At 40.8% G+C, this 24,129-nt stretch overlaps 1 protein-coding gene across 1 annotated transcript; it reads left to right on the forward strand.

Moving 5' to 3' along the window:
* The first annotated feature begins 607 nt into the window (after positions 1–607).
* Positions 608–23,488, forward strand: LOC119790853 (calmodulin-regulated spectrin-associated protein 3-like). Its single transcript, XM_038296585.1, has 19 exons — positions 608–835; positions 7,212–7,489; positions 7,739–7,879; positions 9,089–9,175; positions 9,414–9,449; positions 11,556–11,603; positions 12,574–12,712; positions 12,974–13,113; positions 13,558–13,651; positions 13,741–13,792; positions 14,806–14,867; positions 14,950–14,980; positions 15,127–17,551; positions 19,154–19,275; positions 19,397–19,686; positions 19,765–19,861; positions 21,442–21,554; positions 21,938–22,056; positions 22,158–23,488. The coding sequence occupies exons 1-19, from the start codon at positions 700–702 to the stop codon at positions 22,491–22,493; spliced, it is 4,746 nt and encodes a 1,581-aa protein (XP_038152513.1). The 5' UTR covers positions 608–699; the 3' UTR covers positions 22,494–23,488.
* Positions 23,489–24,129: the final 641 nt, after the last annotated feature.

The raw sequence follows: 24,129 nt of genomic DNA on the forward strand, positions 1-24,129 counted from the left end.
TTTTAATTTAGGCTATATTTAACCAGAAAAAAAAAATCCCATTTAAAAACCTGTTTATCAAGGGAGTCCTGGATTTGTTTCATTACACAATCTTAAAAGCATTTATGTAACAAAATGTAAAAAAAAAAAAAAAAAAATCACGAGGTGTGATGTTTTTTCTTCCAACTGGAATACCTGCTATGAATAGCAACTTAAAGATCTCAGCTGATAGACAGCAGTCATCTCAGTTTACGCTTGAAGGAGTGCGCCCCCTTGTGGAGAGATGGGGGTACTGCTACGGGAATCGCAAATGCAAATCACCAAACGACGTCGAGGACGGTAATCTCATGTATTTTTTTTTTCTTTAAAAAAAAATAAACGTTGCCATTTGAATGTGTACATGTAATATAGAACCAAAAGTAAAGCATTTGATGAAGATATTATTGCTTTCTGTCTGAAATGTGACGTACAGGGGGCGTGAGCCTCATTGATGGCTCAGCTGAATCAGCCTTTACCACAAAGCCACCTATATTGTACTATTATTAATGGATTTCAACTGTTTGTAACATATTATACCATATCGCTTTGAAAGCTTCATTTCTTAGGTTTAATTCCCGTGAGCACGTGTTTGCATCACAAGGTCCTCCTCCTTCTCCTCAGCATCATCATCATCCTCCTCCTCCTCCTGCTCCTTTTTCCTCCGAGTGGCACATCGCAGCCATGGTGGACTCTCCCAGCGCCGTGAAGAAAACCTTCACGGTGCCAGAGATCAAGCCGCTGGACAAATACGACTCTAACCGGGCCCGGATCTGCGCCAGCGTCCGGTGGCTGTTGTCCAAGTCCTGCGGCTCTGCAGGTATAGCATCTCCGAGGAGCCTCTTGGGTGGGGCGCGTCATGATTGATCCTCTTATATTTGGTGCTCTGACTTGTTATCTAGTTCTGCGTGGGGAAACATTGAGCCTCCAGCTCTGCAGAATCCACGATCACAGCTGCCACGGCCTACCGGCGCATGCCGGGGTGTGAAGATCAGTGAGCAGGGTTGCTGGTCTGGTCCAAGGCTTTCAGTCAATTATTCCAGATAAAAATGAGGCTCGTCAGGAGGTATCTCCTGAGTGGAGTGGGATCCACTTCCTTCATGCATCCCACTCCACTCAGGAAATGGAGTGGGATGCATGAAGGAAGTGGAGGGGCAGCAATGCAACAAAGCCTATTGTCGAATTATGGCATCTTCAGGCCTGTGGATGGCTTTCACAGAGACAGAATCTGCTGGATTTCTTTGTGTCACTACAAGGAACAAGGTTTCCAACGATCTACATGTTGCCCACGCGTGGGTCTGCTGTAAATGGGTCAGAGCATCATATTTGTGTCAGTGTTACGCACGCACGCGGGGTTGCAGGAGCGCGCGCTGGTATATAGTGAAGGTGACACTTATAGACTGCAGTGTCTGTGTGTTTTTTTGTTTGTTTGTTTGTTTGTAATATCAGCTGCAGTATGCCTTTACTTAAAAAATGCATTGAACCCCTCAGCTTACTGAATCATCCTTTTCCTTAAAATGTGCCCTAACCGCTGAGAGAGAGATCAAGGCTCAGTCTGCTGCTGCTGCATTTCTGTTCAAGATAAGAAAACAAATATTTAGACATTTATAGAAACTTCTGATGCTGGGTGACGTTTTCTTTTGAATTGATTCATAGAGAAAAATAAATTAGTGGCAAATTTCAGATTCTTCTGAAGTTCTTAAGTTGTTTTATGCAATTGACACATAGAACCAATAGTGATGAGAAAAGTTTAAACCATTGTAAATTTTATTGTTAGTTTTTCTTTTTTTGATTATGCTTTTAAATGACTCTTCTTCATTTTGGAAATGTTTTATTGATTCAGTTTAATTTCGAAAACATACAATGTTCTTTTGCATTGATTTATCTCTAATCCGCAGAGAGCATCCTTAACCAATCACAGCAAGAAAAAAAAAGGCATTTTACCATCAAACATTTTGTATCATTCCAACTTTTCTTAAAGTTAAATATTTAAGTTGCTCCAAACCAGATTTTAAGCATTGTGGATAAGTTTCAAACATGTTTAAAGTCAGAATAATTTTTAGGATGCAATGTTAGCCTGTTCTATCTATTCTAAAAGCAGTTCTCATTTTTGTGGGATTAGGTTTCTATTTCAAACTATGTTTCCTTCATATTACCTTCAGAGTATTTGGAGGAAATAAATCCTGTTTCATTTTATCTACCCTGTGCAATGCATCAGTACTACTGGCTGCTAAATGTCCCCAGCATGATGCTACCACCTCCATGCTTGAGGATTAATCTCCTCTTGACATAGTGACCATAAACCCTTTCAATGTCCTATCAGCTTATTAGCTTTGCCTCTGCTGTTTCAAGATCTTCCTGTTTATCTCAGGCTTGGATTTTTTTCAACATAATTACAGAATATCTCTCCTCTGTGGGTGACTGATCAGCTCTGATGGTTTAAACCAGAAGGACCAAATACGAGAAGCTTGAATCGGAGGTTTGATTGAACTGAGAAGATTTTTTGTGGGGTTCTTTGTCTGATCTTATTGGCTTTGTCTCTTTGAGTGTTAAAGGATGTCCTTCATTCATCATTAGCCGCTTGTGTCAAAGCGCAGACTCTGCTGACTAGGATAGTGATGTCACTCTGTGTCTACGCTCAAGTTGGGAAAACAAATTGCCAGACTGCTTTTTAATGTGGTTAACCCACACAAATCAGCTGCTATTTTATAAAACAGCTCCAATAAGGTAAGTGGGACAGGAGGAGAATGATTTCTTTGTTGTCAGTCAGATGGAAACCCCCAACTGGGAGCCTCATTGAATTTTAATGGAGAAGAAAATAAACCTGCAGTTTAGTTAATAAAGACCATCTGCTCACCAAGCTTGTTTTCTACAGTATGAGTAAAACCTTAATTTCTCTTTTAATAATCTAAGAACTTATACTTTAAGTCAATTATTTTTTGTTTATTGAAAAGTCAAACATGAAAATATATTTTTCTTTCTCTGAGAAGCTTCTTTAAAGTAGATAAGACAACCCTGGAAAACAAGCATGGGACATAAAATACTCCCAGCAAAGAAATACTGCAAAAGAAACCCTTAAAACAAGAAAATTACAGGAAATAAAACGTTTTTAGACGTGAAATACCATCATAGTAACATAGCATTTAGATAAAGTGCAGCTTTAGCCAGAGTGGACTATGAAATGGGCAGATTCTTTTCTTGGTGACAGCTGTGGTGACTGTTTGTCAGTGTGAAGGTGAGATGGGATGTGAGTGTCTGACTACAGGGGGGGCTGATTACTTTCACAGCTCTGATATAGAGGCTGTTCTCACCACCCAAGCTCGGTCCCTCTCCTTTACTCCGCAGCTCCCATGACACTCTATCATACTGACACATAGGAGGCTTCCAGTCGAGGCCCTGCAGAGGTCTGTGAGCAGCTGAGTAGAGAGTTGGGTCCATTTCCACTCCCGGTTAAAGAAGAGCCATTTCTGGGCCTTCTTTACCAGGTACTAGAGGTCAGAGGAACCGTGAATGACCAGGAACGTTATGTTGTTTACACACCGAAGCTCCTGGACATGAACATTTCCTCTCAGCCTTCAGAACACCTCCCACTGCAGGAAAGGTGACTTGAACTCAGCATCTACCGTAATGTCATTGATTTTAGGCACAACTTTTAAGTGTTTTCACAGCATCAGTGATTTTTCTAAATAACTGGGCGCACAGGTTTAAATTTATGCAAAATTGTATTTAAGCAACTTGAACGTTGAACATGAAATCCATAAGCTTAATATATAAACATTTGATTAAATGTATCTGTACAGGTTGGGCCTCCTGTTTCAGCCATTAAAAGGCCTCTGGCATTTTGGTGGAAGGTTATTTGGCAGCACCATACTTATTTTAAATTGGCTGTAATTCCTGGTAAGGAGCTGTTATTTCAGCCTAGATTAAAAAATATTCAATTTGGCTAATGTTCAGTCTTAGGAGAGGCTATTCCAGAATCCTAGAAACAGCTGTGATCTGTGTTTAAGGATCATTTGCTGTTGGAACACCAAATGTGACCATGTTTCAACCATCTATGTCAAACAAGCCCCCCTTAGTTCAAGAGGAACCCTGGAATAATAAGTCTGGAAATTGCCAAAAACACTAGCATTACTGTTACAATGAAACTAGTTATAAATCACAACAAACCAAGAATCTGCTCCAAAGTCAACACCTTCAGCCTAAGGAGACATTTTTAGGGGCTCATTTATTAAAGACTGTACCATCTGTCAAGCATGGTGGTGGCTGAATCATGGGCGTCTCCTTCTCAGCCACTGATGCAGAAAGTAAACTGAGGTATGTAAAAGGTGGACTAGCAATTCTTCAGCTGCAGCTTAAATCAACAGATGTTTGATGCTTAGAAAACGTTTTTGCAGAAATTGAGTTCCTGCAAACATCTGACTAGAAATAGTAAAAAGAGAATCTGGAGATGAACAAATGATGTGTTGTGGTACAATGGAAAAGAATCTCAAGTTCTAGATTTTCTTAGCAGATACCCACCAAAACATTTATGAAACTGTTTAATTTCTGGTGTTATTTTACAACAGTTTAGCACCATTTTGTCTAAAAAGAAGTAAACATGCACAAATAGAGGCAATCAAATTAAATTTCCAAAACATCAACATTTCAAACTCAGAAAAAAAGCACTTCTAAGAAGACGAACCTTTGGTTTTATACCAAAGATGCTTTATGTGTTTGTGTACTGCTGTAAAATGTGGCTTGTTTCTTTTTCCCTAATGCAGTTAGTGTGCTTTTTAAGGCTCCTGCTCTGCAGTCCTGTCCGGTTGCCTCAGTCCTGATTGGGACAAATGGCTGTGCTGTTTCCATAGTGACCAGAGACCCCTCTGCCCCCCCACCCCCGACACACAGCAGCAATGAGACAAAATTTTTCCCTTCAGCACAGCGTGTCACTCAACTGCAATGTCCTGTTGATGTAGGGACAGTTAGCTTTTCTCCTCTTGTCTGCTCTCGGTGGATCACTGAAACAGGCCAGAGAGGAGAGGTCTTACATAAATGCATCTCACAACAGCGACATGCAAAGGAGGAGAGGAGATCAAACCAATCCCTGCCCTCATTAGAAATCATGTTAGGACATAAACGAAAGCAGCCATTAGATAGGAGGAAAAGTTGCATGTTTTCCAAAGAAGTCCTTTCCAATTTTGAGGATTATCCAGAGGAGGAATATGGGTCAACCCACTCTTCACTCTGAGATTCATGCTCTATGTCTCGCTCTTTCTTATCTCAGTAACCCAGTGGAGCTGTTCATGCAGATGATGACATTTTCCTCACCTCACTCCCCCTCGTCTCCAAGTTTTATCCTGAACTCAAGCAGTTTTTTTTCTTCTTCTACAAGATCCAAATCAGTAATGCTGTGGTTTCTGTGCAGAAACCTGAAACAGTGCTTTGTGTGTTGGGCTTTTTTTCCACAAAGGAAATTCACTGCAGCAGAGTATCACCAGGGCATTCCTGCAGAGATGACTTTATTTAAAGTGTCATTTATGCAAAAAGGTAAAATATTTCTTCTCTCAGCTTCTAATGTGTTTAAAACAACAGATAGGTAATTTTGCTCAGATTTTACAATTTCGAAGACAGTGAAAAGAACCCCAGTGCTGGTATTATTGGACCTCAGTGCAGCATTCAACACTGTTGATCACCCCATTGTATTAGAGCTAACGGAAAACTGGGTCTGCCTTTCTGCTACAGCTATGGACTGGTTTAAATCTAACTACAGGACCTTTTTTGTGTCAGTAGCTAACTTTACATCAGAGATAACAAGCATTGCATGTGACATACCTCAGGGATCCATCTTAGAGCCCCTCCATATGTACATGCTCCTCCTAACACAGATCTTAATGAACTAAAACATTAGTTACCATAACTACAGTATGCAGACGACACACAGCTTACAATAAACATACATTACGATGTCACCAGGTGACTATGAGCCCATACACGCACAGGATAGATGAAATCAAGCCATGGATGTGCCAAGAACCTTCAGGTAATCCTCCTGGGTGTAGTAATGGACTCAGACCTGAACCCCAAAGACACATAAAGAGTCAACCTTCTACACCTAAAGAACATCTCCACGATTAAAGGACTAAAGTCTCAGCAGGACCTTATAAAATGAATTCATATGTTTATCATTAGTAGAATTGATCGCTGTTTCATTGTTTTTCAGAGGTCTACCTAGAAAGTGGATCAGAGCTGCAGCTGAATGCTGCTGCCAATGTCCTCACTAAACCTAAGAAAGCGGAGCACATCTCAGCAATGCTAAAAATCCTTACAGTGGCTCATAGTATCTTAACTGAATCGACCCTGAAATACTTAGTTAGCAGTCAAAGTGGCGGCTCTAGAGTGATTTCAGGAGTTGGAGTGGGTCAGAATCAAATTAAATAAATGACCCATTTTTAAAGGTATTTTAAAAAGAAAATATTGGTTCCAATCCTGTTTCCAATACATTTTGTTACACATTAAATTGAACAGACATAAAGTAATGACTCTTTAAAGGTGGTAGAAGATTATAGTTTTAGTTCAATTTGTAGGCTAATTTACTGCAGTTAACTTTTTTCAACTGAGCAGGTTGGGCTCACTGAGGGGGCTCAGTAAGAAATGTTTGGGAACCACTGTGTTGGTGTATAACTCGCTGCATGGATCAGCACCAAAGTATGATGCAGACTTGATGTCACATTATCAACATCCCAGACATTTAAGGTGTTCTGGCTCTAATGTAGTCATCATACCCAGAACCAAACAAGGAGAAGCAGCTTTTAATTAAGCACCACTTATCTTTTAAATGGCTTTAAATTGAGGTTAAATCTATTTTGTTTAGTCACCTGTAACTGTGCTGTCTAAACAATATTGGTTAAGTTTGTCGTTCAACTTTCATTTTATTATCAACCATTTTAAAACTCACTTTTTATAACCATTTTAAATGTAATCTTAAATTGTTAATGTTCCTTAATTACTTAATTACCTTAGTTCCACTTCAATGTCTTTTTCTCTGTGTATTTATTGTATGTTCTTTTTTTATTTACAGCATTTTCATTTCCTTATTTTTGAAATGCTGTCTAAATGAATTGTCATGCTTTGTAAAAGGAAGTTGTGCTTAAATAGCCTTGAATAGAATGTTATTTTATCTCCTATTTCGATGACTTAGAGCTCCCTTCTTTTTTCAGAAAATGTCCCAGTGGAGCTCCGAGAGCCGCTTTACAAGGATCAGTATGAACAAGAGCATCTGAAGCCGTCCGTCACCAAGCTGCTCCTCTCGCCAGAGATCTACTGCAGAACTCAGGCCCTGCTGGCTCAGGGACATGGGGGCTCCGCACAGGCGTCACAGGGGCCCCTAACTGATAACTTAGCTCTGTTGCAGTTCCTCATTAAGAAAGGATTCTGCCCAAAGGTCCAGGATGCAGACGTCACAGAGGAGGACCTCAGCAGGAACCCTATCAACACGGTGCGTCTGAGTGGGAACATGTTTACATTTGGCTCTGGACAGAATATGAAGTGAAATCTAGTGGTTCAAATAATTACACTGATATAGTTAAATATAAAGTAAAAAAGAGTACATTTCTAACTGAAAGTTTACATCTTCTGAGCCGTATCAGGGAATATTATGCTGCTAGATGATCAGATTGGGGCTTGTGTTAAATCCCCCTTCCACCAGGACTGATCAAAGTGTCCATCTCGTGTCTTAATTATGCAGAAGGCTCACCTGGCCCTCATTGACTCGCTGATGTCACTGTCTGCCAGAGAGACGACTGGCCAGGTCAAAATGGCGGCAGAGGCGGAGCAGATTGGCGTCGGGGCGCCGTGGGAGAACGCTCTGTTGTTTTGGGTTAACAAGGTGAGGTCCCAATTACAATACGAAAAAAATGGTAGCTCTATTCAAAGAAAGTTTTTTTTAAATCTAAATGTTCTGAAATAGTCAGAATAATGAGTGAGTTAAAGATCATAGTGAAATAAAACATGGAATTATCAATTATTATAATAATAAATCCCTACAGGGTATGAGAGAGGCATTGCCCCTTATGCCAATCACCTGCTGCAGGGGAGGATTGGTCCTCTCCACCAGGGTCGGGGGTGTTGCTTCAGAGCCTAAATATTCTGTTTAGAAATTTTTTGTACATATGGAAAGCAATCATATCTAATAGTTTGACAGGACTGAAAATGGCTGGACTGAAAATAGACTGAGGCTGTGGAGCTGATTAAAAGAGCACAATAATGTCGGACTCATTGGAATGAATGAAGGACTCATAGGTATAAAAAATGAGGCGTGATTCCAGGCTTACTTTGGGGCCGGATTATGTTAATCATGTAATATTGTTCACTGCAGAAAGGATATTTTTAGATCAAGGATTTTCAGTGTTTAAATATATAAATGATGTCTTTATAAATATTCACATTTGTGAACGTCAAGGGGAGGTCCAGTGGGTGAGAGAACGGAGGGCAGCACTAACTGCAGTGACTGTATATATATACAGATCTGTTAGCTGACAGAACTTTGATCATAATCTGATATTTTTTCCTGATGTGTCTGACGTGGGTCTGAGGAAAGGTCGCCCCACTTTTATCTCCTGATGTTTCAATTATTTAGTTTTCAGATTTATCTCTCCAAAGAATATGAATCTAAATGTCTCAGTCTTTGTCTACTTTCTTTTTTGCGATCCACAGTCTTTCTTCATATATTAGTTCTTTTGAATGACCACCAGTTGCAGACTCTCAAACAGACAGTAAGATGGCAGATTACAGATCCTTCAGGGACCTCTCCAAATCCCATCCCAGACTAATAATCTGCTACAATCTGTTTTCTGAAAACCTCCTGCAGGTCTCCCCACAGGGTTCACTCTTATTTCTAGTCAGCAGAAGTTCATTAAACTGAATATTTTCAGCTTTAAACAGAACAAAATTATTTAGGTTAGGATGTTAAAATCATTTAATCCTAATTTCTTAGTGCTGTGAGTTAATTCAAGCATCCTTAGGATGCCTTTTTTTTAGCAATATCCTGCTTGTTATCTCTCTAACTGTAGGGTCACCTGTCCATCTTCTCTTTCAGTTAAACCAGAGGTTAAGAGAAAGCACAGAAGAAGAAGAGCTTCCTAAGTCACAAACATGCACAGATCTGCAGCCTGTTCAAGAAACGGTAAAACAACAATAAAGATGAAATCTAAAAAGCATGCTCATAGATTAGCGACATGATCCTTTGTTGTGCTTCATTTGCTAACCTCAACTATGCTGTGTCACCTAACAGCAAACATCAATCTTAAAAACCAAAACATGACCTCATTATCTATAAACTGACTGTCTACAGATTCTAACACGTGCTTTGGTTTGCTTGTCTTCCCCCCCCCCGGTTCGCCTCTGTCTTTGCTACTTGGCAGTGTCAGTCAAACCGCTGGTACTGGAAACTAGTCCCCGTAAGTGTCCTCCTCTTTTCTCCCATTCTTCTCTCTGTCTGTCTGTCTGTCTGTCTGTCTGTCTGTCTGTCTGTCTGTCTGTCTGCTGTGGCTGGCCTTATTGTGCCTGCTGAAAATGCTGCATATATTTCTTATATGTCCTCGTGTTTAACAGGTTTTGCAGAAAACGTTGTGCTTAAACATCCTTTTAGGGTGATAAAGTGAGTGGTTGGTTGTCAGCTGACATGTAGGTGCTTTTTGTTACAGACTGATGCTTGTGAATGTGTTTCTGAGGTCTGCATTCAGTCATCAGATTTACTGAGTCAAGAGAGAGAAGGGGGGGGTGTTGGAAAGGAGCAGAGGGAGGGTAGATATAGTAGGGTGACCATATTTTCATTTTGAAAAACCAGGACAGCTTGGAGCGGGGGGTCGGCGGCAGGGGATCTCTTTTCCCATGCTTAGGCCTAGGTAATCCTACAATAACATGATATTAACAGTTGATTTATTAAAAATGCTTTTCAGTAAAAGTCAACAGCAATAACTCCAATAACAAATGATAATTTTATTCAAAATGTATTTATTAAAAGTGCTTAACAATTCCTGTAATGAATGAATAGCACAATGAAAGAAATAATGTCTCATCTAAACATCCCTCACTTAACAATAAAAGTTAACAATAACTCTCAACTTCCAATATGATGATACTCAGACTCAGCAATGAACGAAATAATGTCTGTTCTGTAGGTTATTGGAAAAAATAAACAAATGAGCTAATTGACAAAAAATACCTCTTTTGTAGCAAAAATAACTCAAAATGTACCAAAAACGAACAAACATATCAATAGAATATCTTTACTTTCGGAGTCCAGGTGGCTTTTCAGATCCCTTGCACCTCCATTGGACACCGAGACATATGTGCCTGCTTTACACACTGTGCACAAGGCCTCCCGTTTGCCTCGATCCGGTCTGAAAGCGGGGAAACTCTTTTGTAAATCGTTGGTAAACATACATTTGTGCCTTTGCATGTTGTTGGCGTACTGACAGCCACGCTATCTATATTCTGATTAAGAACAGGGCTGCCCGCACTGACGCGGCTCAGGGATTACGTCACACGCAGCGTCGTGCGCAGTGCCCTAGCGCCTTTAAAATTAATCGGCCAATTAAGGTAATTTAAAAAATCAGGACATTTCCTCACTTTCTAAAAAAAAACCCGGGACGCCCAGGACAGGACGTGAAATACGAACATGTCCTGGGAAATACGGACGTTTGGTCACCCTAAGATATAGTACATTGCAGAAGTACACATTACAGCCACAACTGTATTTTACTTTTTATGTGATAAACAAGCACAATAAGTGTATAATTGTGACTTACAAATAGAAACATCTAAAGATAGAGTAAATACTTAGTGGAGGCACCAACTTCTGCATCACAGATGTAATCGGTTTGGTCTCTACCAGCTTTGCACATCTGGAGACAAGAAATGTTGCACATTGTTGAGATGCCGCAGATTCTCAGTTTTATTTATGTCTGCATGTATTTTCACCAGAACCGTTCTGGTGTAGCTCTGGTTGTGTGTTAGGATCGTGGTACTGCTGGAAGGAAATCCTCTACTCTAGTCTCAAGACTTTTGAAGCCAAATGTTAGTCTCATCGGACCAAAGCACCTTTCTTCCTGTTTTCTAATATTCTTTGACCACAAACAGAGCTGCTGCATTCCGGTTTACCAATGAGGTGAGATCTGAAGGTGGTTCTATACAGGTTTTACTTTGGGTAGAGAATCAGAGTAAAATGGGCCCTTTACATAAATATTACACTTTTCAGATTTTTTTCAAAATAAAAAAAAAATGGATTAGTTTGGGTTAAATTCACAGTTACGTTTTACTATCTCTGTCATATAAATCTTAATTAAATAAATGATCTAATATTGGTAATCATGATGGAACAAAATGTGTAAAAGCTAAAAGGGTGTGGGTCCTTTTGCATGGTACAGTATCTCCCTCTCTTTCTCCTCCTCTGCCTCCTCCTCAGCAGAGCCTTGTAAAGTGTGGTGTGGCGGTTTCCATGGTGACCGACCCCCTTGTCATTTACGCCTGTTTCCCTCTCTCTGCCATCCCTCCCCATCCAGCATGCTATCGCTTTTTGTTTGAAGGAGTCGGGGAACAAACCTCCTGTGGTAAAGTATTACACCTTGCTCTCCTCTCACTGCCTAACTGACCAGTCGATCGCCACGCCACTCACCTTAGACTGAATGATATCACGCTAATGGTCGCTCCAACCCTCAGAATGAATGGCACTGTTTTAACTCATCAGCTTTCAGCACAGCTGACTTGCATCCATGGTTTCCTGTTGGAACTCTTTGTAAAGAGGCAGACTGTTGATGTATGATAGAACATCTTCAACTGCTTCCATCAGGGCTGTGCAGCAGAAAGTTACAGTCGATTCACTCAGTCATGCAGCACTTTTATTGTTTGTCACAAGTCAACAATAAACAGAGATACCATCTAAGCTCTAACACTCATAATTTATTTTTATTTAAGAGACTTTAAACTATTAGAAGTGTCACAACTTTTTGTTTATGTTGCATGGAAACTTTCTTGTTTTCACTACCATTTTTCTAACCAAGGCCTTTTCTGCTCGATTTAAGCTTTGCCTGGCACCACCTGGTTACTTAATGTGTATGTGTTTGCAAGTGTTTTTATTAAATGCAGTTTGTGCTTTTTGTTTACATGGGACTTTCTTCTTTCTGCACTGGCTTCTAAGCTTGACCCCATGTTGTTTTTTTATTCTTGTGATGAAAGGCCTGCATTGGCTGGTTCCTGTTGACAGGGTTCCTACATGTAGAAAGTGTTTCTTAATCTCACACATATTCAGAGATCTCAGTCCATTTTGAGCTTTTATGGGCGGACTGACTCTATTTCCATATTTGTCCAAAAATTAATCAAAATAGGAACCCTGTAATGTATTTTAGTTTTGCTTCTTTGAGTCTAGTTTGAATTTCTGCTTTTTTATTTGTGCTCAGCAAAGCTGTTTCCTGCTGTCTGAGCTCATTGTTCGTCATGCTTTTCTTTTTGTGTTGGAGGAACTATTCCCTTTTAACTCCTCGTCTAAATGTTCTTTTCATCTCCTGTCTTGCTCTTGTCTAGATCCGCTATAGAAAGGACAAAGTTCAGTCCAAGCTGACTCCTACTTTTCCTTTGGTTTCTGCGATCAAAGATCTGTCTAATGGCTGCGCCATAGCTGCTGTTCTGCACTACTACTGCCCAGGCCTCCTACCTCTAGAGGGTACTAACAAACACATATACACTGATGCAACATGTAAAAGCTCCTTGCACACTAAATGAAAACCATTTGTAAAGATCCATAAATCCTGTTTTTATACGATATATAACACTAAACACAATAACAATCTGATTAGTATTTAGTAGGGTAAAATCTTACACATTAATATATCTGACATTTTTCATCCATGCTTTGGCTTTCTAGGAATGTCAAACTACTATCATAAAATGATCATCCATGTCCCCCTGTGTGTTCTCGTTCCAGATGTTTGTCTGAAGGACACCATGTCTGTGGCAGACAGCGTCTACAACCTCCAGCTGATCAAGGAGTTTTGCGAGAGTAACTTGCAGAGCTGCTGCCCCCTTGCTGTGGAGGACCTGCTTTACGCACCACCAGCTCTGCATGTAGGCATGAAGATCTTTAACAGCAATGATTATCAAGTATAAAAAAAAAACAGTACTTATTGGAATTCGTGTCATTTTCAGCTAGCCCTACATCGTCTCTGGCGCCTTAGAAGGAAAACAGGAAGAAAGCGGTTGTTATCTGAAACTTTTGCTCAGTACTTTATTAATGAACTCAAGTATATATTTATATGCACAAAAAGCCTGTTGGAGAAAATAATCTGGTGGGGTATGACTGATTGTTGTCATTATTTTCATATGCCTTATAATCTAAGAGAAATTATAATTTAGCAACCAGAATCCACATGAGATCTAAGATCAGGAATTAGTGAGAAAACGTTTTTTTTTTCCTTTTTTAAAGTTTTTAGATTAGTATTCCTTATTTAGACTGAAAATACATCATTTTAAGTACACTATTAATGGTGATGAGAGATTTCTTCTCTTTAGCTGAATATAATGAGCTTCCTAGCAGAACTGCTGGAGTGGTTTGAGGTTAAGAAGCCTGATTTTGTGAAGCCCATCCAACCCATCGATCTCACAGGTTGGTACCCTCACCAAGCTGCCTTTATGGTGTCTCTTGTTGCTTTGTGCATGTTTTTAAGCCCCCATCTGTGTTTGTAAATGCTTTAGATGTCACAGGGTTACTCGACTGTACGAGTCCTGTCGGTGGAAACAGTAACAGGTACCATTTTCCCATTATTCACACCTAAACAACACTTTTAATATTCAAAAAGCTCTCATCATGGAAACAGTCTTAAATCAGGTCTTAATTGTACAATATTTCGTTTAATAACACAAGAGGGAAAAAAACAACCTTTCAAGTACAGATGAGGACAATTTGGTCTTTCAGCTTATTTAAACATTATTTATTTGTCCTGCAAGAGCATCAGTGGAAATCAGCAGTCTAATCTATGCCTGCAGGCATGAAGTACTTTTGATACTTGATAGTAAATTTTCCAAACCATCCCAAAATATTTGGATATGATTTATTATAACCCTTAAAGCAACACTTTGAAAGAAAAGTAACCTTTTAATGTTCTTAAAAATATTTTCAGAAATTTTGTGATTATTCTTCAACTGAAATACACATAAAAAGGAGAGCTTTGAAGATGCAGGTCGTGTGGCTTCCAGCAGGAGAAGAATTCAAAACACTGAGCTGAAAGGATTATCTCAGAGATTATTTATTCCATGGTCAAATTGCCTTCATTAAGTCCAGATCTTAATCCCCATCATCTATGCAGGTGTGGAGGCAAAAACATTAAAAACAGAGAATGCTGCAGCAGCTCCATCATGCAGATTGGCTGGCAAATGGAGCCATCTGGTTGGGATTTTAAGAGATTACATGTGGTTGGTGATTGCTGGAAAGTTTCAGCAACAAATTATCTACTTAACCATTTACCCTCTAACTACCATCTCTTTATGACTTAGCTATTTTAATTTCTTAAACAGGAACTATTTGTAGGCTATCAAGCTGAAAATTCAGTTTTGTGGGATTCAGATCCGAGGTATGAGTGGAAAAAATTAAGGAAATCAAACTTTTAAATACGTTTTAAATGATTAAGTTTTTCTTTTTTAAGATGGTCTTCTTGTATCAATAAATAGATTTTTATAAAATTCCAACAAAAAAAAAAACAATCTAAAGTCTAAATCACTAGGTTCAGACTCCAGTAATGAAATCTTTCTGTTTTCTGTTAGCAGTTCTCCATCGTTCATCTTCAAACAACCCTTTGTGCCAATCTCCTCTCCAGTGTCTCCAGGTAAATAATCAGCACTTTGCATCTTTACAGGGATGGATGCTTTATTATAATTTAATTGACTCATTTTAAACACTTCTTGCAGAAAACAAGAGCTGGACAAAGAAAAAAATCAGGTATGTTAATATTAAAGCTTGTTATAAATGTAAACGTGTTGCATTCGTATTTTGATTTTTTACTCTTCTTATGTTGGCTTCTGTGGTTTCTGCTTCTTAAATGCTCGTTGGCATCCATTTTTGTGTCGTCACCCACCTCTCTGCAGTCGTCCTCTGTCAGCAGTGACTTTCAGCATCCCATTCGGCCTGGACAGTGATGTTGACATTGTCATGGGAAACCCAATAGATTCTGTCTTTCGCTCTATCAGCACCGACAACCTCACCGGCACCCCGGCTCTGAGCTCACCGGCAGCCTCAACAGGGATGACTCGTGTCCCGTTCAGCCCTCCAGAGGACCTCAGCCACCTGGTCAGTGCTTCGGCCCCTTCGCAGCACTCCTCCTGGGTCCCATATGCACATACAGCACCGCTCAGAGAGCTGCCCACCATCGAGGAGGCTCGGCAGGTGGTTCTTATACCCGGCGGTAAAGATAGGATGAAGGGAAGAACGTCAGAGAAAAGTGGACGAGAGGTTTTTTCCTGCAGGCCGGAGCCCAGGCTGTGTCCTGATGGAGCTCCTGCAGGTTTCTTTTTGCACTCCCCTGAAGAGGACAGTCCTCAGCTCAGCAGCTCTGCTCCCTGTCGCGCTGGAGTCCAGTATCGACCAGTCAGGGGGGATGCTGGAATTGGTGAAAGGCAAGGTAGGAAGGACAGATCAAAAAAGCAATCTGATATGTCGCGTGATGACGACTCTGTTCTACGAGATGGCAGCATTGACTCTTCAGAAGCATCAGATGAAGCTCCCAGAAATGTCCCTGGGAATATCCGGCCCTCTAACGGTAAAGGGAATCATAACAACGACAGTCCACGCATGACCAGCTTTGCTGAACGCAGAGACAACAGACGAAGACACCCCGCCACCCCTGGAGAGGAATCAACCTCAGCTCCAACCCCAACCACCCCAGGCACACCACACACCCCTTCCACGCCAGCGTCTGGTCAGCAAGGGAGTCCAGGTCCCCGAGGGTCCGAGCCAGGCTCTGAAGCCTGGGAGCTTGGAGCACGACTGGAAGAAAAACGCAAGAATATCGAAGCTCAAAAGAGACGAATCGAAGCCATTTTTGCGAGGCACAGGCAACGGCTTGGGAAAAATGCTTTCCTTCAGCTGAAAAGAGAGCAAGGTGAGGGAGGAGTGGAGGGAGCAGAGGAGGATGGGTTGACCCTTGAGGAGCGTCTGACTCGCATGGAGGAACAACTGAAACAGGAGGAGGAGAAAGAGACAGAGAAAGAGAAGCCGTCTGTTTCCAACCCTCCTCGTTTGGAGAAACAGGTCACCTTCTCTGTGGAGAGCAAGAAAGGAGCAGAGAAAGGAGCAGAGAAAGGAGCAGAGACGGTAGATGGAAAGGGCCCGGAGAAAGGAGGAGAGGCTGTCATCGTGGAATACAATGAAGTGGTGCAGAAGCTGAGTGAAGCCTTGCAGTCTCTCCAAAAGGACATGCAGAAACTAACAGAACAGCAGCAGCAGCTCATGAGCAGCCAAAGACCCCCAAACGTACCTAAGACCTTCCCAAGAAGCAATAGTAGAACCCCCCCTCACACCCCGACAAAGACACCCCCGAGAACTCCTTCCAGGAGCGGTACTAAGGCTTGGGTCATACCTGCTGCTTCTAATTCCACTGAGACTACTTCCCCATCCCGCCGCTCCCACATCCTTCCCTCAGCCACCTCCCCAAAGGTGATCATCTCCAGCTCCTGTCCAGCTCCTCGAAGTAAAATCCACTCCTCATCCTCTCCCCGCAGTCCCAAAAACAGCAGCCGTCCCCACCACCAACCTCACCCACGGCCCTCAGAGCTCAAATTCCCTCCGCTCAACCGTGTCTTGACACCGACCCAGAATGTGGACACCATCCCACACCTGCGACGCGTCTCACCCAGTAAGTGTCAGGTCCAGACCTCCTCCTCCTTCCACATCGGTGGACCTCGAACCCCACAGGAGTCCCCTCGGACTACACAGCAGATGCCTCCTGATGAGAGCACCTCTGACACGGGTTCGAGTGAGACACCCACCCAGTTCAGCCTGGAGCTGGAGCAAGAGGATGCAGAGTCAGTAGGAGCACTGCCCGTCCTGCCTCAGATCAGACAGGAAAGGCCTAGGGCTGCTGGAGGCAGCAGCTCCGGTGCTCCCTCTGAGTGCTCCTTTGAGATTGACACCCTGTCCCTCTCAGCTGCATATAGCGCAGGAGGAGATGGGGAAAGAGGCGACGGTGCTCAGCAGCCCTGCAGCCTGACTGAGGCGTTGCAGTCTTTTGCTGGAGGGCCAGAGGGGGGCAGTGATGAACCAATCGATGAGGGTCAGGAGTTTTCCTCTGATTCCATGAGCGACCACACAGAATCTGCTTCAGAAGCAGGGAGAAGCCCACTTCCTCAGCACCAAGGTCCCGTCAATATAATTGGTCAAGCTACCGCTGACAGAGATGGGCCTGAAGCACAGACCCAACTAGCAGAGCAGCAAAGCAGTTTCACTGAGACAGCAGAGCCAAGCGGAGAGAAGACTGAACCCGGAGCAAGAGGAGGAATCGGATTCTTCTTTAAGGTTAGTGTTTATACTCAACAACAAATCCATCACATTCAAAAAGGACAGCAATAAAAACAGTTTACAAAAAAAGGGTATGACATTGTTCAGTGTTTCCTAGACGCCCTATTTTTTAATCTATGGAATTAAAGGTAGGCTATTTCAATGTCTGAATAATACTGAAATATAATAATACTGAAATTGTTCCTTATTGTTTCACTACAATCCCCAAACTTTAATGTGTATTAGTACATGTAGTGGCTAAAATCCTATATTTTAGGCTACTGGTTGTTATTCCTGAAGGCGTTAGTTTTACGTACGCTCAATTAAGACCATCATGCCAATCTTTCCTTTGACTTATAATAAAGTCATTTATTAACATAACAATGTCCATAGTTTTACCAATTGCCTTATATAAATACATATATTTGACATAATCTAAACAAAACATAGTAGAAAACGGTTGCCTCCTCTCATTAATTACACCTGAACAGAATGGTTGACCTTAAATAACCCCATCACCCATCAAACAATCAGAACTCAAAATGAAATACGCCAACTGGTGGCGATAAACACAGGACAGGACAAATGGCTCCTACAGTAGGTATATCACAGACCAACACGCACTGATGAACTTTAAAATAGAAGGGAAACGGTACTAGATTTTCAAGAAGTGTAATAAATGCCTAAATCTGGGGGAGCTGCTGAGGAGGAAGTCTAATCACGGGGAAATTATTAGTTCTGCACCTTGTTAACACAGGGATCCCAAACATGGATGTTACACCACGAGCTGTGTGGATGCTTTCTTCTGCAGGGGTGTAGAAACTGACCAGAGTTCATGGAAAGATTGCTGAAAAGAAATAAAGCACAGCTCTCGAATAACATCTAATAAAGGCTGCAATGGATTATAGATTGGGGTTAAAGATCATCCTAAATCTAAGCAAGGAGCCACACATACTTCAGATCAAAGTATATTCATGGCAGATGTCCTAACCTTCTGGGAATCTCTGCAAATTCCTAAAATGGATGTTTAACTGCACTCTATCCAATCACACTAAGGTGAAATAGTTTTGCAAAGAAAAAAAAATATATCAAAATATTTAATCTCTAGAAGTGTGAAGCTTGTGAGGATTGGGTGTCTCACAAGTTTTAAATATCAACTCTGCGTGGCTGATTGCAAGTGCAACTTGTTCATTATTCTGTAGAAAAAAAGCAAATTTATTTGGGTTTGTCTCATAAAGTCCTAATGAAATGCGTCAAAGTTTGTGGTAGTAAGATTTAAAAAATGTATGAACAAATCAAAGGGTATAAATACATAACAGTATAATCTAGATGCATTGCTTAAATAAACATATATGATGATAGATGGTCACAGTTTTGTTTTATTGTAAAACACTTTCTAAACCTAGAAGACAGTTTAGTTTTTCCTCTCCGAGTTTAGGCCTCAGCAGCCTCTTTCATTACAGAGCTTACTCTGCATAATTATACTGCATAAAACTGACCAAGAGATCGTACATTTTACTAAATTGATCTTTCTGGTATTTCTGCAAAGGTTGATGTGTTTTTCACCACTTAAAGGCTGCCAGACATTTGCTAGTTAAGTGAATTGTGGTGTGTTTGTAGGAGGATGCACACAGTGAAGGGGAAATAGCTCAGCGCAGAGCTCTGCTTTTAGAGAGACAGCAGAAAAGAACGGAGGAGCTGAAAAAGAGAAGACAATGGCATGAGCAAGAAAGAGAAAACAGGTAAACCCCACATATAAGTATGCTTTCACAAGTTAATGCTTTCCATTGTTCAAATCGTGTCTCCTATTAGAAGCCAGTTTGCTAACTTGAGAATAACCTTTGGGCTTGTGTTTTTTCCCAGACCGGCATCATCTGAAAGAGGGGCTGCATTCCCATCCAATACGCCTCCAGCAGTCACCACCTCACCTTCCCCCACACCTCCTGCAACTCCCGCTCGGCGAGACGATTTCACACGAGGGGAGTACGAGCGAAGACATCAGCTTAGAATCATGGAGGACCTGGACAAAGTCCTGAAGCAGAAAACAACTAATCATCAAGCCCGAAGTTCTGTTAAGAAAACCCGCTCCAGGCCTCGCAGCATGACCCGGGAAGAAACCAAGCTGTCTCTGAGTCCAGCCAAGGGAGCAACTGGTACAATGACAAAATAAGGAGAAAAATTAGTATGTGTTGGTAGCTTCAGTACTAGTCATTTTTATTTTATTTTCTTAGGCTCCAAGATGAAAAAGGTCTACTCTCAATCCTCACTAAACCTTGCAGCCACAGAGGAGTCTGGAAATAATGGCGAGTCCACAAAGAAACCCCAGAGGTACACCTGAATTTGACACTACTTTCCTGGTTTTCTGTCCATTCCTGTTACCTGATGATGAGAGTATAACACATTTAAATAAATAAAAAACAGCGCAGAGACCAGACATGTCAGCTGATCTTCTGCTGTATGTAATTTCTGTTCCATGCTGCTGCTAATGCCCAAAAGTCCAGTTTAAAAATGGCACTTTGCTTAATCCCTGTTCCCACCTGGGTTAGACTTATCTCAATGTTTAAAAATAGCAAGAACAAGTCTTCTCTTTGATTTTAGAAGTCTTCAATTATGCTTGGAGATTGCAGTGGTCTCCCTATTATGTGTGAGAGTTTTGAGAATACACCAAGCTTTCCTGTTAAAGTCTTCTTGGCTGCTTCAAGGAGAAGCCTAAAGGCAGCAGAGCCTCAGCACCTCTGCATGGCTCAGGGAGAAGCAGACATGGCCATGTGTTAAGCTAACCACAGTCATGCCCAACTAGCAGCACTGCATTATACATGCATTACATCCCGACACATAGCCAAGCTGTGCACCAAAACACTGTTAAAATAAAAGCAAAACATGTTACCTACTGTGGCTGGATTTTGACTACATCTTGGACACTCTAGTCTGGGCTAGTATCAGGGAATATTCTAGCCAACACCTCATTTTAATAGTGCAATGTAAAACTTTAAACTGAATAAGGCCATGCCTCAAGCAAAGAGATGTTGTATGTTTATATTTCAAGCTATCTTGCCAAATCTCATTGTGCAGTGCAATGCCTAAATCCTCTACCCACGCAAGCTTAGTACCCTCTGTGATGGTGGGTTAAGGTCCTGTAAAATCCACCATCAGTCTTCTGTCAGTAGTCTCTAAGTAGATAGTAGAATTCCAATAGAACTACATTTATCAATCTGACTTATACCAGGTTAAACCAAAACAGCCAATTCACTGTAAATAAATAAAACGCTATTCTAGCAGGAAGAGTAAACCAAGAGTGATCCCAAACACTTGCCACAAGCAGCTATTAGGTTTAAGGGGCAATTACTTTTTCACATACAAAATGTAATGGTGAGGTGTATGTTTGAGCACCTATTACACAATATTCAGCCCCCTGAATATTGAAAACTATCAACTAACTATCAACAGATGTAGCTAATTTCATTGTCACCATCTGTTGATAGTTTTTTCTCCTCTGTGGTAATGCTGAAACTGATGGTGGAGGTGTAGAAATCTGAGTTTGTCCAATTAATCCCTGATTATAGGGACTATTGGAGCTTCCATATTTGAAGCTTTGCCACTATAGATACCTTTTATATCTGCTATAAATTCAGTGATGTGAGTCATACAGAGGCTGGGATTGGCAAATTAAAAAGTAAATAAAATTGCATGCAGTTAGAAAAGCTTATTTATGGCAACAACAAAAAAAACAACTCGCCTTACTTATAAACAAGGCAACACTGTGGAGAAATTTGTTGTTTTTGCTGCCATGTTTGTCTGATTTTGAGGATGATGTTGAACAATAGAAAATGGTTTTAACCTACATGTCCTACTCCCATCTCATTCATCATAATTAATTAGAAAGTAAAGAGTGTTATGTCATCCAACAGCCGTTTTGATTCCCCTTCACGATGCGTGACACCAAGCAGACCCATAAATCAGAATGGAGACAAAGACTGGGAGTCTGGTTCCAATGGGACCTCGCCTGCCCCAGAATACACAGGTACATCACCACACAGCACAGACCTGCATTCAGTGACTGGATACATACTAGCACCAGATGAATTCAGTGTTAGTATATTGAAACAGTCAGTCGTGTGTAAGTAAATTATTTAACTTAGTGTAGATGTAGACTAGTTTAAGATTTGGAGAAAATCAGCTGTTAATAGAATCAAAATATAAATCTATAATGAGATTAACTAAACTGGCAAATCAAATCAAAGTTCTCTGTCTGGTAAGAATAAAGTCTGTATATTCAAATAGTAATGTTTTGATTGGTTAAACAGGCCTTTGATCAGCTGTGTTACGTTATTTAGAAATAAGCAGGAGAGTCCCTGTGTTCAAACATGGCTCTGTAACGCTAATAACTGTGACTCTCATTCTCAGGTCCAAAACTCTTCAAAGAACCAAGCTTCAAGTCCAATAAATTCATTATTCACAATGCTTTGTCGCGCTGCTGCCTGGCTGGGAAGGTGAACGAGACGCAAAAAAACAAGATCGTTGAGGTTAGGATATATTTTGTTTTCTATGACAGACATTTTTCACATAGTGTCTGAGAATTTAAAATAACCTTTTTATTTTCGTGTTCTCTTTGCTCTGGTTTCAGGAGATGGAAAAGAGCTCTGCCAATCACTTCCTCATTCTCTTCCGCGACTCCAACTGTCAGTTTAGAGGCGTTTACACCATGAACCCTGACACGCAGGAGCTGGTGCGGCTGGCGGGCGTGGGCCCTCGGTCGGTTAGCTCCAGCCAGGTGGAGTCCATCTTCAAATACAGCTCAGACAGGAAGCAATTCAGCACCATCCCATCAAAAACCATGGGGATGAGTGTGGACGCCTTCACCATCCCCAGCCAGCTTTGGCAGGGAGGCGGTGGAGGAGGAGCGGGAGGAGGCAGTAACCGGAGAGCAACTGTCACCAAGAAGGTGGCTATCTCCAAGTGAGGAGGAGTGTAAATTAGAATGTTATTAAATTGGAAAAAAAAAAATATTCGGACACAAATCTATTTATGTGCACACAGATTCTGTGTAATCTCTCCCATTTTTCAGAATTACAAACCTATTTCTATTTCTATTCCCTTTAACATCTATTAAAATGTTCACTGTGTAACAGAGACACACTGTAAAAGAGAAAACGGAGCATTTCTTTCAAAAAAGACAATTTCCTGTTCTTTTTAGTTTGAAGTTCAAACCTCTCTGTGGAGGAAAATCAAACCCTTTTAATTTGCACATTGAGAAAAGCATGTTGATAGGCTGAATAGTGCCTATCAACATAGGAAAATGCCTTCAAGTCACATCAGATGGCTGACTTTGATTTTTTTTTTTCTTCATGTTAACTCTCCCAGTACCTGTTACTATGTGGATAAAAGCACATTTGATAGCCATAAGTATGTGATGCAGAGATGAACTGTGTTCAACTTTTAGAGGACTTTGTTTGGATGTTATTTAATCCCAGCAGTTTTCAGACATTATCACTGCAGCATGAAAGGTTCTTTACTCCACGTTGTGAAATATCACAATGTAAACTTGTGATTTAACGAAACTGATGATGTGAGAGCATTAGATGCTGCTTTAAACCTGTTTTTGTACAATAAACTGTTAGCATAATGCCGAATGACATGCAAGAGGAATCTGGACTGTCATACTCTCAGGTGGAGATAAGTGCTGATAGTCTATAAATAAATACAAACTTGAATTACTTAATTATTCTTTCTTTTTAAGATTATAGTATGCTCCTTCTTAACACCACAGGATTAATTTAGAATCAAGTTCAGGGTGATCTTTGGGTTTAGACAACCTTGCTAACTCCAGATATCTGTAACAGAGGAAAGAATAATGGGCCTAATCCTGAGGTTCTGTATATTGCTGTTTAAGATTTGGAATGTGTTCTGACCTTCTTACTGCAGATTGGACGATTAAAACAGCTGAAGTTTGTTTGAGGCTGGAAGTTAGAGCCTTTGTTCCTGGCATTGATGTTTGTAGCCATAATTGGTACCGTATATTATTATAGGTTATTTCAATATTTACTTGGTCATCGTAAAAATGTAACAGCTTCACTGAATATTCAGAGTTGAGCTCAATCATTGCTTGAATTTACAGTTTTTTATGGATCGTTACAGACATTTCTGGATTTCTAAGGTAAAAACAAATGTAAAGGTACAGTGGAGGATGTTCTTCCTCCTGGTGTATCATCTAAATAAGTGGTCCTCCTAATTGTCAATCTTTCTGGTTATATGTTTACATAATGCCATCGTACATGCTCGTCCCCATTTTCACTTACCGGTGGTGAGTCTGACATATTGGAAAAATTGCTAATCTTATTTTGGAAAGTAAACTTGTATGAGTGATGCAAACAGCAAATTTTAAACAGAGCGTGCACGAGGAGAAACGGGCTTATGCACACGTTTAGTAGGCATTTCCTACAGGTATAGGGTTGTGCATGTGTATTTTTTTTTAAGTGGAGAAGGCTGATCTATTCAAAAATGTATGAAAATCCTCTACTATACCTTTAAAAAGCTTTTCTCAGTCTCACCACAACAAGTTTTTAGATGCAGGGGAACCATCAACATGGATAAAAGTT

This window comes from Cyprinodon tularosa, unplaced genomic scaffold, assembly GCF_016077235.1.
Source record: "Cyprinodon tularosa strain WSP-4 unplaced genomic scaffold, ASM1607723v1 ctg372, whole genome shotgun sequence".
In the NCBI taxonomy this organism is placed as follows: domain Eukaryota; kingdom Metazoa; phylum Chordata; class Actinopteri; order Cyprinodontiformes; family Cyprinodontidae; genus Cyprinodon; species Cyprinodon tularosa.

Bases quoted from the DNA above. Each gene is read 5' to 3' on its own strand.
- LOC119790853 (XM_038296585.1), top strand. From the start codon at position 700: ATGGTGGACTCTCCCAGCGCCGTGAAGAAAACCTTCACGGTGCCAGAG. The intron at 11,604-12,573 runs GTAAAGTATTAC...GCTCTTGTCTAG, and splicing joins CGGGGAACAAACCTCCTGTG to ATCCGCTATAGAAAGGACAA. The intron at 17,552-19,153 runs GTTAGTGTTTAT...GTGTGTTTGTAG, and splicing joins GAATCGGATTCTTCTTTAAG to GAGGATGCACACAGTGAAGG.